This window comes from Sturnira hondurensis, unplaced genomic scaffold (assembly GCF_014824575.4).
Source record: "Sturnira hondurensis isolate 20B ecotype Veracruz unplaced genomic scaffold, ASM1482457v3 Scaffold0018525, whole genome shotgun sequence".
In the NCBI taxonomy this organism is placed as follows: domain Eukaryota; kingdom Metazoa; phylum Chordata; class Mammalia; order Chiroptera; family Phyllostomidae; genus Sturnira; species Sturnira hondurensis.
Window position 1 is genome coordinate 120,600 of NW_028091156.1, and position 15,110 is coordinate 135,709.

The following is a 15,110-nucleotide window of genomic DNA, read 5'->3' on the forward strand; positions in this document are numbered from 1 at the left end:
AAATTTCATTATTCTAATGCTAAGATAAAAACATGCAGATGGTTATTTATTTCCATTCAAAGTAATTTTACAATACCATGAAATTTACCAGTGAAATACATTTCAAGTCTCATTTAATATAATTCCACATACTGAATGTAGTTACAGATTATTTTCAAGTAAATTTAAATTCAAAAGAACCATTACTTTTAAAAGTCTATTAAGTGCAATGTAGAATTTAAGGATAAAAATTATAAGGTGACAAAAAAACTTTATGGCAATATCAACTCAATACAAAGCCTAAGTTACTTCTGATGAAAAGTAACTGAAGAAAAGTTCTGATGAAAAGTTCAACACAGACTTTTTTCCTGAAAAGGTAAATTTTTGTTTAAAATAATTCATTAATTGAATGGACTTCACAGGTGCTTGCTATTTGGCAATTTTACTTTTAACATTTTTAGACTTGATGAAATACTACTGCATATCATAAAATATTAAAATACAGACACTAGTGAATAGTGTGGGAAAATTACAAACTCTTGTTTTTATGAAATGCCCATGTTGTAGTATCTTTCCCTACATCACTAATTTATAAAATTAAAGCTCCACTACAGTAGAATTATTATTTTTACATTACAAAGGATCAGAGTAATACAACCAATGAACTTGACTGTCACAGACCACTCAGATTATAGAGAAATTTTCCGTCCATGTCCACAGGGTAGGGAACCAAGGGACACAGTGGACAGAGCCCCTGCAGCACAGACCTGGGTTTTAGTTGGCTCTGCCTCTCATTCGCATTTTGGCATAGTAGACAAATCAGTTAACTTTCCAAATTTTAGTGCCTTCCTCTGTCAAATGCACTTGAACTTTTCCAGCTTTAAAACAGCAAAATCTATAAAGTTAGTAGAAAGTACAAGCAGCCCTAGTGTAACTTTTAAAAATAGGAGAAAAATACAAGATGGTTTGTAACTTGCAGTGTAATATTTCCAGGGCTGAATTCCTAAACCTTGGAAGCGCCCCCAGGCAGGAATTCAACAGCGAAGTTCTAGAGCCTGTATCCACCGCACAACTCTCCTCTCACGTTATTCCCCCACCTGCTCCTCCCCGTCCCGCTTGTCCCACTTCATTCTCTTGCGCTGGCTCTAACGCCAGCACACGATTGGAAGCATCCCAAGCTGAACAATCAAATCATTTTAAAAGATACATTTTCAATGTATCTTCTGCTTCAGCACATTTCTCTTAATGAGAGTGAATTTTCATAAAGAGAATAAAAATATGAATAAACAAATTCGTAAGTAGAAATGCACCAGGCCTATTTTTTTGTTTTGCTTTGATTGCTTAAAAAAAAAAAAAAAAAGTCAAGACGTATCCTAATCTATTCACTTGGGAACGTGAATGCGCTCCCCACCCAATGAAAAAACAATTCTGCGGCTTCATCTCCCAGCGACACAATAGCTCCGTCGTCGGCCCTCCCAGCCCGGTCTGCAACGCCAGCTAGTAGTCATTTTTCATTGATTCCCTCGGCAGTGCTCGCACAGGCACTGCCCCTGTCCTGCCGGAGCTTACATTCTTCCGTTTAATAAAGGAAACTCCACTGAAAACCAAGGAAACCGAGATTCTGTGACTTAGCATCCAAACCCCACGTCTTCCCGCCCAGCCTCCGGTTCAACTGCTAAGATTCCTCCCCCTGGGTAATGAAACGAAGGCAGCGATCCAAACCCCCACGTCTGAATCTCAGGACAATGCAGCCGACAGGAAGCCGCTCTCTCCTCCCCGGGGCTTACTACTGAGCTGGAGCCTGCGCGGGGTGCAGTCGCCGGGCAGGGTGCGTGACCCCTCGTCTCCCACGCACTCCACCCGCGTCCACCAGACTCCTCGCCCGACCTCGCGCGCGCCGCCCCGCATCCCAGAAGCAACCACAAAGAGGGGTCGGGACTGAGGGCCGCTCCGATCCGGGAAAAACCGCGTCCCGGCGGCAGCGCGGCCATTCCCTGCGAGGCTCCGCCCGAGCCCCTCGGCGGCCACGGCGCGGGGGGAGGGCTGCACAAAGCCCGGAGAGAGCTGAAACCATTCAATACGTTCCGGGAACCAGGCGGCGGCGGCAGCACCGGCACCGGAGAGCGGGCGGGTCCGGCCGGAGGGGCGGCCCCGCCGAGCACCGATCGGGTGCGTGGGGGTGGCGGCGCCGCGCGGAGCATCCGGGAAGCGCCCCCTCGCCTCCCGGCCCCGCACCCCCGCCCCGCCGCGGGCCGCGGCCGCAGCCCGGGCTGCGATCCACACGCAGGAAGAGGATGTGGAAGAGCCGCAGCTGCGGCGGCGGCAGCGCCTAACCCCGCGATTGAGCGCATCACTTACCCCTCACCGCTGAGAGAGGGACCGGACGGGAAAGGCGGGGCGCGTCGCGTCCCGAGAGTCTCTGGCACGCCGTCCTCCCCCACCCCCACCCTTTCGTTGTCGTCGTCGTCGCCGCTGTCGCTGTGATCGAGCTCCCAGCCTCTCAGCTCCGCTGGGCAATACGTTATTCCACACACGCCCCACACATAGCGGTAACGGCAAAGAGCGGCTGCCTAGTGCGCAGGCGCCTGGGGAAAGGGCGAGGAGCCCGGCCCTATCCCCTTCTCCGGCTCAGATCCAACGATCTCTTACTGCGCAGGCGCCAAAAGCAGACAATGAAAAGGGGTTGTGCAGAGGGTCTCACACCAGGCTTCTCCAGCTGCCTACTGCGCAGGCGTGCCTCAAAGACCAACTTGAACAATGAAGAGGACCCCAGGATTTGTCAGGACCGCAACTGACAAGGACTACAATTCCCAGCGGGCAGTGCGCCAAGTCCGAGTGGAGGTCGGATTGCTGGGCATGCTAGGATTTGTAGTGTCAGCCGTCTTTCACAATCTAGGCTCTTTGGAAGATTTATAACCTCTTTTTCTTGCTTATTTGGCCGTTTTGACAAATGTCGTAGCTGTAGAGTGTAGAGCTTATTTGCGTCCTTGGCAAGCTTCAAGCATCGAATGCTTACTAGCAGATTTGGAATGGTCAAGGCCTTCAGTGAGCCCTTTCTGTCACTTGGGTGGTCCAGACGCCGGAATGGGTTGAAGCCAGTACTAATCTAGGAAAAGGGCGGAGCCTCCTAGCAGTTTCTTGGCAACCGGAACGGGCTACCAAACGGCCGGAGCCAGCGCTCGGAGCGCGGTGCTCTCTGGGAATTGTAGTGTCATTGGAAGGGCTCTCAGGAACGTTGATGCTCTGTTAATCCGAGTCTATGAACCACAAGTCCCGTCATCCACCAGGAGGGCCGGTGGGTGGGGAAAAGCTCCTACGGGCTTGGTCCAGGGTTCCTGGTTTCCCATTGACAGCAGCAGTAGGAAGCTGCCGGGTTCTGCTAGGGCGCTAAGGCCTTCTGTTCTAGGAGGGGAGACCACTGGACACTGTATCACCTAACTCCCATCTCTAGGTCTCGAGTGTGTGCATGGCGAAGTCCCCGGAGAACTCTACCCTGGAGGAGATTCTGGGGCAATACCAACGGAGTCTCCGGGGTGAGTTGCTCCAAACCCCTGTGCCATTGCCCCTTGGTACCAGGGTCTAGTGGGTGGGACATGGCATGGTGCCTTTCTTAGTGCCTCGAATCGGTCCCAGCCGGGATGCGGAGGAAGAAGATGGATGTTTTTGATGAAGGATGGAATAGTCTTGTTTGTTTTTACTATTAACCAGTGGTGTCTCCACTGATTCCCTTGGTTACCTGCGCCAACTCACTGATCTTGACATAGATGTCTTTCTCATACTGCGCCTGCAGAAACTCTTGACTAGCTCTTGCCACTTGTGCACAGTTCTCATACTTCGCTCTCTAGTCCAATAAGTTCCTGATTCATGCTATTTACACATTCGAATTATAGTGTACAGGTTTGGATGGGATTTATTGGACCAGGGGGAAAAACAGCACTAATAATTACTTAAATCACAACAGTTATATTTAGTGTTATGGGCTATTTATTTACATACATTAAATCGTTTAAAACTTCAAACAACCTTATGAATATTCCTATTTTACACATCGGGGAATGGAGGTGTAAAGATGTTAAGTGAGGACAATCCCCACACAGGCACAGTCAAATATTAAATTCAGTCAGACCTGTTTCTCGTAAAAGCCTATGTGTTTCTTCATTAATCATGTCACAATTACTATGACTAAAACTTTATTTAGTTAATTTAGATTTTCTTTGTAGAGAACTTTATGAGTGAGTATGTATAGAAGTGAAGTCCATACTTGTAGATAACTCTGTCATCTTGGACATCAAACATAACATCTAGAAACCTCAGTTCTGTTCTTTTAAAGTGGAATTTACAGTGTCATATACAGGGTTATTGTGAGGAGCAAATGAAATCATCCATGGAAAGCAATAATTTTCAGACTTTTTTTTTGTTACTCATCAGAAGTACATTTTGGTTTTTGTTGTTGTTGTTGTTTTTAAAGATTTTATTTATTTATCTTTAGAGGGGAAGGGAAGGAGAGAGGGAGAGAAATATCAATGTATGGTTGCCTCTCGTGAGTCCCCTGCTGAGAACTGGCCTGCAACCCAGGCATGTGCCCTGACTGGGAGTTGAACCACGATCCTGTGGTTCGCAGCCCACACTCAATCCACTGAGCTACACCAGCCAGGGCAGAAGTACATTTTGTATGGAGCATATATATATGTATAAACTAAAAGAAAAGCTTCATTAGAGAATATTTATTCTACTAGATTTAATGCTCTATTTTACTTTCTGTTGCACTTTCTTAACCCTCTACCATGACCAGCTATTTAAAAAAATTACTTAAAGCATACAGATTGCTGACCCATATGTTAATTGAGTGCCTATGTGTTAGGCATTCTAGGTGCTGGGGATACAATGAAGAACTAGACAAAGTCCCTGTTCCCTTGGGGCCTCTGGCTTAGTGGGGGAGAAAGAAAATAAACAAAATAATTACAGATTGCTACAGTAGAAATTAAGGGTAAAGATCAGTGTTCGGCACATAAGAAGCATTCATTAAATGTTAGCTGCTATTTATAATTGGTACTTGCACTGAAGTGAAGATTTTTCAAGATTAGAAAGTTTATTTTCAAGTGACTCTCAACTTTGTAAGAGTTATTATTTATTGTTCCCATCTGTCAGCAGTATTAGGGAAAGTGCCAACATTAAGTATTCAAACTGCAAGAGTAAAATTACTGGTCTTAATGAATACCTTCATCACCCTGCTAATGTTTCAGGAACTGTTAGATACAGAAATAATCACTTCTAACTTTCCATTTGAAATCAAGAAAAACACTGTGCACAGTGATATTATGAGTGTTTTTGTTTAATTTTTGAGGTTGGCTAAAAATTGTTGTTTTGCATTGTGTCTCCTAATATTACTCCTCCTTTGACCTTGTTTTGATTTTTATGTAAGTATGAGGGGCCATTTAATATTAGGCATTTGATGCAGTGGTTAATTTCAAACTAATGTTTTAGTGCTATGTTTAATACCCATGTTGCTGCTTTTAGTGATTATAATGTGAAGAGTTTTCATTCAAAACTAATACATTTTAAAATACATTTTAATTTCAGTGTGCTAACAATATAAGATAGTGAAGACATAATCAAAAGCAGACAAAAGGCAAGGAAACAAGTTAACTTTAAAAATTTTAGTGATTGCTTTCATAATGAATCAAGAATGGAACCTGATTTTTTTATAGATTTTCAGGACTTATTTGATTACTTATTTAGTCGCATTTCTATTTTCATGTCTATTTAGTTTATTTAACACCTCCTGGAAGGAAACAAACCAGATAATTTTGAAGTAGAGCATAATCAGAGGTTCTTCATGTCATACATACAAATGCCCAGTTACAAATAGGATAATTCCCCTAAAGTCAAAATTTGTGTTTCTGAATAAACAAAATTGGTGGCATTATTGTACATGGGGAACTTCATGATTTTGAGTGTTTGTGCTTGATAACTTGAGAATTGTTACACTATACAATCAGCTAAAACATAATTTAAGTTCTTTTGAATTGATTTGTGTTTGTTCTGTCGGTTTGTTAGGTTTTGTCTATCTGCCATTACTTCCCCCAAATGTCTTACCTAATTTAGGATTAGAGAAAAAGCTAATAAGAATTCTTGGTTTTTCCTCACAAGTTATTCCTCTGATTTCTAAATAACTGTACATGTAATCATTACTAATATTCCCTTCTTTCTATTCAGCCAGTAGGTAGCCACATAAAAATGCAAAATGCTTTCACAGTTTTCCATGCTAGTCCCTCATATTTTCCTCATTTATGTGCTTTAAATATAATTTTGGTATTATTATAATAAATGAAGAATTTGAAGTTCTGACGCAAAGAGCACAGTCAGAGTTCTTGCTTTTAAACCTTGAGTAGAAGTCTTGCTGCGTTAGCTCTGAGGATCCTGGAGCAGCCCTGGAAATAGGGAGCCTATATGCAGACTCCACCCTCACTTCTCATCCTGTGCCTCTCCCTTTCATATGTAGTCATCGTTTTTCCCCTCTAAGGATATCTCTGCTTTGGTTTGTCTGTGCCCCGCGTACAAGAAGTTGGAAAGGTTTAATGACATTCCTTCAGAGCAAAAGTTCTGGGGGAAAATAAACTGGAAGACTTCACTGTCCCCCAAAGCTGTGATATCCCTACACTGTAAATGATATGAATGATATGAGTGTAGTAAAAAAAAAAAAAAGTGGGCATAACCCAGGTATCCGGGGAGTCACTGATTTTAATATAGAACTGAAACGGCCTTGGAAGGTCTCCTGGCAGTGTGCTTAGGGTTCCTCCTTCACCCTCTAGACAATTATTATGCAAGACCCACAGAATAGCTGAGAACTATATTGGTACCTGGGGAGAAGAGCAAATGCCTCTTCTCATTTAGATTCAACACATTATAGAAGACCATGAAGTATAAAATAAACTAGTTTGTGACTAAGAAAGGGTAAGAAAAAGCAGAATCATGGGCAATCCAGGCTGTTTTAATTACACTTGAATATAGGGGTATGATATTAGAAAGGAGGCAAGAACTTGCTAGAAATGCAGTGTCCCAGCCTCAGTAACAGAATCATGTCTAGTCTGTTGCTGTGGTGTTAGGTAAGGGCAAGTTTCATCAACACCTGTGTCCATGACTCATCTATCGGTCTGGCTCCCAGCCTCCTCTGGTCTGGTGCACATAAAGAAATATAAAACAGATTTGCATAGTGATAGGAATATGTCATTTATTTTCTATGTATATTACATATGCTCGCTCCCCCTTTTTATTGCACCCTTTTGGTGTTTCAAGCTCTAGATTGAATTCATGGAAGGGTACAATGAAGTCAGAGGAGGAGAATGTAGCCCTCGGAGCGAGCTCAATATCTCTCACAGTTGATTTCCTGATACCCATCTGTTACCTTAGGCTAGTTAATCAACCATTCTTGGATGCTTCGTCTTCATCTATAAAATTGGAACTAGATTTGAAAATTACTGCCTTTAGGAGCCAGACAGATGACAGACTGTGTGATGGAGTCAGTGGATACATAAGGGAATGGTGAGGCTTGTGGCAGAGCTTAGCAGATGATACTTTTTCTAAAAACAATCCAATGTCTCTCTTGCTTCCTTCCTCTTTCCTTCCTTCTCTTCCCCCTTCCTCCCACACTGTGCTGGCCAAACAAAATACTCGTGGAAGCTTGGTTCCCACTTTCTTAAGACAGACACTTTCTCAACCCGGTTCCCATCAGCACTGGATTGGACCATGTGCATGACATTAGTTCTGTTTTTCTCCAGTAAAAACAAGAGTAAGGAGGGACTTCTAGCCAAGGTGGAGGCATAGGAAGATACACTGTGCCTCCTCGCATACCCACAATAAAGACAACAACACATTTAAAAACAAAAAAAACAACCAGAACCAACAGCAAACTGAACTGTATAGAAGTCCGACAACCTAGGAGTTAAAGAAGACACTTTCATTCAGACCGGTAGGAGGGGTGGAGTCAGGCAGCTGGGTGCAGAGGACTCGAGACAAGGCGGCAGCTGGCAGACCAGACAAGGTGGTGGCTGGTGGAGCAGGTGGTCCCACATTCACATGCGGATAAACTAGGAGGAAAAACAGGGAAGACAGACCACGCAACCCGGGGATCCACTGTGGGGAAATAAAAAAGGTTTCCTCTGACTTAACCTCTGACTGAAAACACCTGTAGGGGTTGCGGCCACAGCAGGAGAAACTCCCAGCCTCACAGGAGAGGTCATTGGAGAGACCCACGGGGTCCTAGAATATACATAAAACTACCCACCTGGAATCAGCAGCAGAAGGGCAGTTTGCTTTTGAGTAGTGGGGGAAGTGACTGAAAGCCAGACAAGAGCAGAGCAAGCAGCACTGTGCCCTCTCATACCCCTGCCTCAAATACTTTGTCGCAACCCAGCAACATGGGTTGCCCCTCCCTGGCCAATACCTAAGGCTCCACCCCTTACTACATAATAGGTGTGCCAAGACCAAAAAAATAAATGCCCAAATGAAAGAACATATCAAAGCTCAAAAAAAAAAGAAAAAGTGCGTTGGCGATATAGCCAACTTATCCAATGCACAGTTCGAAACTGGTAATCAGGATGCTCACAGAAATGGTTTTGTATGGGTGCAAAGCAGTGGAAAAAGTGAAAGCCATGCAAAGTGAAATAAAGGAAAATGTACAGGGAATTAACAGGGACAGGAAGGAAACATGGACTCAAATCAACGGTTTGGACCAGAAGGAAGACATAAACATTTAACCAGAACAGAATGAAGAAAAAAGAATTCAAAAAAATGAGAGGCTTAGGAACCTCTGGGACAACTTTAAATATTCCAACATCTGAATCATAGGGGTGCCAGAAGGAGAAGAGGAAGAGCAAGAAATTGAAAACTTACTTGAAAAAGTAATGACCAATGTCCCCAATCAGGCCGAGGAAATAGACTTCCAGGAAGTCCAGGAAGTTAAGAGTCCCAAAGAAGTTGGACTCAAGGAAGCACACACCAAGGTACATCATAATTAACTTACCCAAGATTAAAGATAAGGAGAGAATCTTAAAAGCTGAAAGAGAAAAGGAGAGAGTTACATACAAAGGAGTTCTCATTAATCTATCAGCTGACTTTTTAAAAGAAACCTTATAGGCAAGAAGGGGCTGGAAAGAAGTATTCAAAGTCATGAAAGGCAAGGACCTACATCCAAGATGACTCTATCCAGCAAAGCTATAATTTAGAATGGAAGGGCAGATAAAGTGCTTCCCAGATAAGTTCAAGTTAAAGGAGTTCATCATCACCAAGCCCTTATTGTAGGAAATGTTAAAGGAATTATTTCTTATCTAAGAAAAAGAAGATCAAAACTATAAACAGTAAAATGACAACAAACTCACAACTATCAACAACCAAACTCAAAAAAATGAATTAAGCAAACAACTAGAACAGGAACGGAATCACAGAAATGGAGACCACATGGACAGTTAGCAGCAGGGAGGGAGAGAGGGGAGAATGGGGGGAAAGCTACAGGGAATAAGTAGCATAAATGGTAGGTAGAAAATAGACAGGGGGAGGTTAAGAATAATATAGGAAATGTAGAAGCCAAAGAACTTGTATGCACAACCCATGGACATGAACTAAGGGGCAGGGGGAAGGCGGGTGGCAGGGAGCGTGTAGGGTGGAGGGGAATAAACGGGAGAAAATGGGACAACTGTCAGAGCATAATAATAAAATATATTTAAAAAATAATAGTAAAGAGTAGAACTAGTTCATAGAAAGTGAAAGGCTGAAAATGGAAGTGTACAACTTCAGGGGTGATCCTTTGAGAAAGCCGAAGATAATGCCAATGTCCCATGTTTTACTTGTGTGTGATTGACACATCTCTCTAAATCCTATAAAGGGTGTCTTTCTGTCCGGGGAAGAGCTCACATCTGCAGAAGGCCTGTGGTATCTTACTAGCCAATAATTTGGTCACTGAATTAACCAGCAGTGATATCATCTGGATTTTGGGCAAGCTCTCAAAAATATGTGTGTAACTTAAGCAAAAGTTATTTTTCTCACCTCATCAAACTTGTTTCTTCTTCTTTTACTTCTTTTTCTTCATCCCCCCCTTCTGCCCCTTCTACTCCTCCTCTTCCAGTTCTGCCTCCTTTTTTTTTGCCCTTCTTGAATCTTTTCTGAGTATATTATTATGCCATATACGGTATGTATATTATATACACACATAGACATACACATTCTCCACAGCTAATGTTTGCTTATTTGTTTGATTTACTATATCAGCCTCATTGAGACTGAGACAGGCAACAGCATAATAAAGCCCCTGTGGAAGCATTCATTGTGAAATGAGAAAGTTATTTTGGTATTTCAGTGCAGACTGAACCATCTCTGTTTTCTAAAAATTAAGGACATGGATGGTTGGGCTATTAAATAAGGACTGGTAATGCAAATGAAGCTTGGAAACATCTGAGTTCATTTTTTGCTGATGAAATTTAAATGACATTCTTTTTTGTTTGTTTGATAGACTCATATGGCTTTTTTTTTTTTAGTTTTAACTTTTATGAGCATCTCTTTTACCAGTATAAGAAAAATCAGTAGAATTTCAGTTTTCTTTTCCTATTTCTGATCGGGTAAAATGGGCAAGAGACAGGACTTAATATCCCAAAACGTAACTAGTCACTTCTAGCATTACCCAGAATCGAACATGGTTCAGTGTTATAAAATTGTAAGGGCATTTTCACAGGTTCTTGGACAGAAAAAAGAGATTGAGTTGATTTCAAGCTATTGACATACTGAGAGAATAATTCTATTCTCTCTTGAGATGTTTAAAAGACATGTTCTAAGCACTTTGCTAAGGTTATTGTGTGTGTGTGTGTGTGTGTGTGTGTGTTTTGCTTTTTATCATTTTCAGTTAATGATACTCCTTTCAGGGTCCAAAGGTACAGAGAGTAGATGGAAACGCACCTGTGCGCTTACCAAAGCAACCTTGATTTTGAGTGAGCTTCACCCGGGCCCACTGGAAAATTTAAAGGAATGGTCACCTAAGGTAGCTCTGGGCTTAGCGTACAACGGCCTTAGCGTACAACAACTGCTTCATGTGTTAGGCCTTGCAATGAAGCTAAATGTGAATTCCAAGTTCTCGATTACAGTGGGTAGTGATGTAACACCTCATCTGGACATCCGGACCAGAAGTGCCCCACACCACCGTTGTGCTGGAGTAGCTCACTGTCCTGCCCACTTTTCATCAAGAGGAGGCTGCAGTCACAATGCAGTGACGTGGTCAGTTTGATGGACGTCTCTCCTCAAGGCTGAGCACTAGCTGTCTTGTTAGATGTATCTAAACCGGTAGTTGTCGGCCAGGTCGCTGTTTTCTGCCCAGAGGACATTTAGTAATGTCTAGAGACATTTTTGTTTGTCAGACTTGGGAGAGGGAGGGTGCTACCAGCCGGCATTCAGTGGGTCAGGGCCAGGGATGCCACTGAACATGTATAACACAGCCCCTTACAACAGAGAATTTTCAGGACCACTTGTCAATAGTGCTGAGGTTCAGAATCCATGACCCTGAAGCAGCAAGGCTTTGCTCACAGCCCTTGCTCGGCCGGAATCGTATTGAGAGTAATTACAATTAAGGATACAGATTGTATTGGCTGGTGGTTTTGCCCGTGTTCTGCCAGTCTGGCTAGGGTTACTTCTTTATCAATGGAAAGTGACAGGTGCATAAGTCCTCCCAGTCGGTGCCAAAAGAATACCAGGTGTACCCCTCATTCTGCATCTAGCCAGTCTCCTTGATTTGCCAACATCCATGCATCATTAATGATCTTCCAGACACTGCTTTCTTAAGATGTTTGCATTCTTGCTGGGATTATTTTTCAGCCCTGGCGCCAACCACTTAAGCACATTTGTCAGCTCTTACACGCGTCTCCTGATGATCTTTTCTTTGAGATTTTTGTACTTCCTATATAGCACTACTTCTGATCTCTCTCACTATTTAATTGACATTTTCAAAGCTGGCTTTGTCTGATTTTGGAATATGCTGTTGTATCTTGCATGCACTACCTGTCAGTCCCTTAGTAAACAGGGAGAGCAATCTTCTGAACTAGACTGAGGCCCAGTCAAGGGTGGACAAACACATGTGTCTCTTATCTCGCTGTGGTCTCATTTTTCTGCTTGTCTGCCCTGGTCTGGGCTTGTTTTGAGAACGGCGGCGCATCTCGAGTCTCAGCCCAGGGAGGTCTGGTTGATTGCATGTTTTCTCAGAGATAGCTGGGCGCTTCACAGGGTGTGGCTCCCCCTCCCTGTCACCAGGATAATTCCCCTTCACTTCTCCCAGTACAGATGGGGAGTGTAGAAATTAATAATTCACAGTATGTGTGGAAGCGATGATCCTTCCTAGTGTGGGCCATATTTACCTTTTGTTCAAAAACACCTCGTTGAAGAGAGGCCCAGCAGTCAGCTGGGAGTTAGAAGTGGGGAAACTGGGTGACAACAATGACTAAGACAGACACAAATCAGCAGCTGACTAACCTGTCCAGTGCTCATTGTGGTGGCTGATGTTCGGCTAGTGGACAAGCAGAGATATTATTTACTTAAATTTCTGTTCGTGTGATTCTGTAGGACCCAGTGGTCCTATTGGTGTTTGTATTCGTAATTAAGTTTATGCTCAGCCCGCATTTGGTGCTGCGGAGAAGGAGTCAGGACACCAGAAAATGCCCTCTCTGTCTTCTCAGGAGAGAAGAGGAAAGGAAGATCCTCTCCTGTTCCTTCGTGGTTCTAGGCAGATAGAGCTGTGCGCATGAGCAGTGGCGTGGGAAGGAACTGGAACCTCCTGAGTAGTCTGGTTTCCTCCTGTGTAAGCAGCAGACAGTGCATCTGTGGGGCAGGGTTCTGAATAGGGGCACGGGCCTCCCGTCGCCATGGCTCCAGCTGCCGAGCAGAGGGGTTTCGTCTGTCCGGAACCATCTGGGCCTGTTATCCCTCAGGATTAACTGTGTTTGTCCGTTGAGCGTGTAGCTCGTGTTTTGCAGAGTCGCATTGAAATAACTTTAAAATATCACTTATCAACATCTCAGTGTTTCACGTGACACTGTTTTCATAGTGCCATGTAACCTGTCGTCTCTGAACGTCATGAATTCGGGAAGACTAGACACTGGAAACATTAGGAAAGAGATTGCGTGGGCTCATCAAACTCGGCCGCCATCGCACTCTGCTGAAAGGATTCTCCCTACGGGGATTTCAGCTGTGCGAAGTTTTTTAAGATTTCCTTTATTTTCCTTAATATAGCTTATTAGCGTTTAGTCAGATTAGGTATAAATAAATCCTAATCCTTTGTCTTAGAGGAGCCGTCATTTGATAGCTGCGCAGCTCACACTCTTAATGTTAGCCAAGCCCCGTTTCCTTTCTAATGGATGTCTGGGAGATAAGTGCTTTATTCATAGATTTAAGTGCCTAAATCTAAAGCTCTGAGAAATGCACTGCTTATCATGAAACACTTTGATTTTCCTTTTTCCATTAACAAGTCTCCTTAGAAAAGACAGTCCTCAGTTACTGGGAAACTATTGCTGCTTCTTATTTGGCTAAAAGCAGGAATGCGTCTCCTCCAGACTTTTCTTAAACTCAGGATGAGTCATGGGAGGATGGGCTCAGAGCAGGGTCTGTGGGGACACAGGGGCGGTGCGGAGAAGATGAAGCGAGACAGTCACTGGGTCTCTTGTGTAGATGAGTAATGGCATGTCATGCTATTTGTGTTGAACTCTGGCCTGAAAGACCTGTTCCCTTTCGTTTAAGCCAGGTAGAAAATGAGTTTCCGTAAGTGAGGAACCTACATTAGATATCTTGCAACGTTGGGTGTATTTTAGAGTGTATTTTCTTCCATTAGCTTACAGTTACTTTTTTCTGTTTCCTATTTTTTAAAATATTTTATTTATTTTTAGAGAGAGGGGAAGGGAAGGAAAGAGGGAGAGAAACATCAATGTGTGGCTGCCTCTCATGTGGCCCCCACTGGGGACCTGTCCCACAACCCAGGCATGTGCCCTGACTGGGAATCGAACCAGTGACCCTTTGGTTCACAGCCCTCACTCAATCCACTGAGCCACACCAGCCAGGGCCTGTTTCCTATTTTGAAATCAATGAGCTTGGAGAATATGGAATCTGTTTTTCAAATGTCTCATGTGCTTATAAAGATATTCTCAATGATAATTGGTAATGAAACCGTAAGTGTTTTATAGCTTCCTTACAGTTCCCAAGAGGTAGTAAGAATAGGAGCTTCTTCTCCTGAGGACACGAGAAAAAATAGGCCTCAATTGTCAAAGATGAGAAGAGAGAGAACATCAATGCTGTCACTGTGGGGAGTTGTTGTTCTTAGGGCTAAGATACCATCTCCGCAGAACTTCAGAATTGTTGAAATGGGATCCATTTGAAGCATTTAGACAATAGCTGTGCATGAACTTGTGTGGGAATCCATCTTTTTCCATCACAAATTTGTAAATTCATGAGGTAGAAAACAGCTTTCCAATGCAGATGTCAAAATTTGCAAATGGCGACTGAAATCTGGGTCCCTGGCTCTAATGTATGAGGAACTTTTTTTTTTAAATATTTACTTTTCTGGATTGGAATGAGTGAATTTAATCAGGAGATTAGGAGAAACAATGAGAAGTTGAAACCTAAAAAAGAAACTGGACCTTAATTAATGGAGGTACCAGTGTATTGTCTGGTTCTCCAGTGGTTGTGCATGTGAAGGTATCTATTAAAGTCTGGCAGAGTGGCCCTGGCTGGTGTAGCTCAGTGGATTAACCGCAGGCCTTCGGACCAAGGGATCGAGGTTCGATTCCCAGTCAGGGCACATGTGTGGGTTGCAGGCCAGTTCCCAGCAGGAGACACACAAGAGGCAACCACGAGAGACACTGGTATTTCTCTCCCTCTCTCCTTCTTTTCCCCTCTTAAAGATACATAATAAAAACTTAAAAAAAAAAAAATCTGGCAGAATGACCGTGCGTGGCATCACCAGTGTCCCCAGTGTGGTTTTGTCGTTATGACTCAAATCCTTTGTTTGGGGTCACTGTTTCCCTAATGATTATTTCAAGTATCCATTGCTGGGTAACAAACCAGCCCAAAGCTCAGTGGCTGCTTAGCAATACCCTGTTCCTCAGGTCTCT

At 43.4% G+C, this 15,110-nt stretch overlaps 2 protein-coding genes across 10 annotated transcripts in view; one reads left to right on the plus strand and one right to left on the minus strand.

The window, feature by feature from the left end:
* Positions 1 to 2,421, minus strand: part of CEP170 (centrosomal protein 170) — a 99,960-nt gene extending 97,539 nt beyond the window's left edge. For all 9 annotated transcript variants that reach the window (XM_037069535.1, XM_037069534.1, XM_037069533.1 and 6 more), the window contains exon 1: positions 2,338 to 2,421. The gene's annotated coding sequence lies outside the window, so the exon portion shown is untranslated. The remainder of the gene's footprint in view (positions 1 to 2,337) is intronic.
* A 326-nt stretch (positions 2,422 to 2,747) lies between these two features.
* The window catches only part of SDCCAG8 (SHH signaling and ciliogenesis regulator SDCCAG8), a 182,453-nt gene continuing 170,090 nt past the window's right edge, over positions 2,748 to 15,110 (plus strand). Inside the window, exon 1 of the mRNA XM_037069536.1 lies at positions 2,748 to 3,512. Within this exon, the coding sequence (XP_036925431.1) occupies positions 3,446 to 3,512 (67 nt within the window). The 5' untranslated portion in view covers positions 2,748 to 3,445. The remainder of the gene's footprint in view (positions 3,513 to 15,110) is intronic.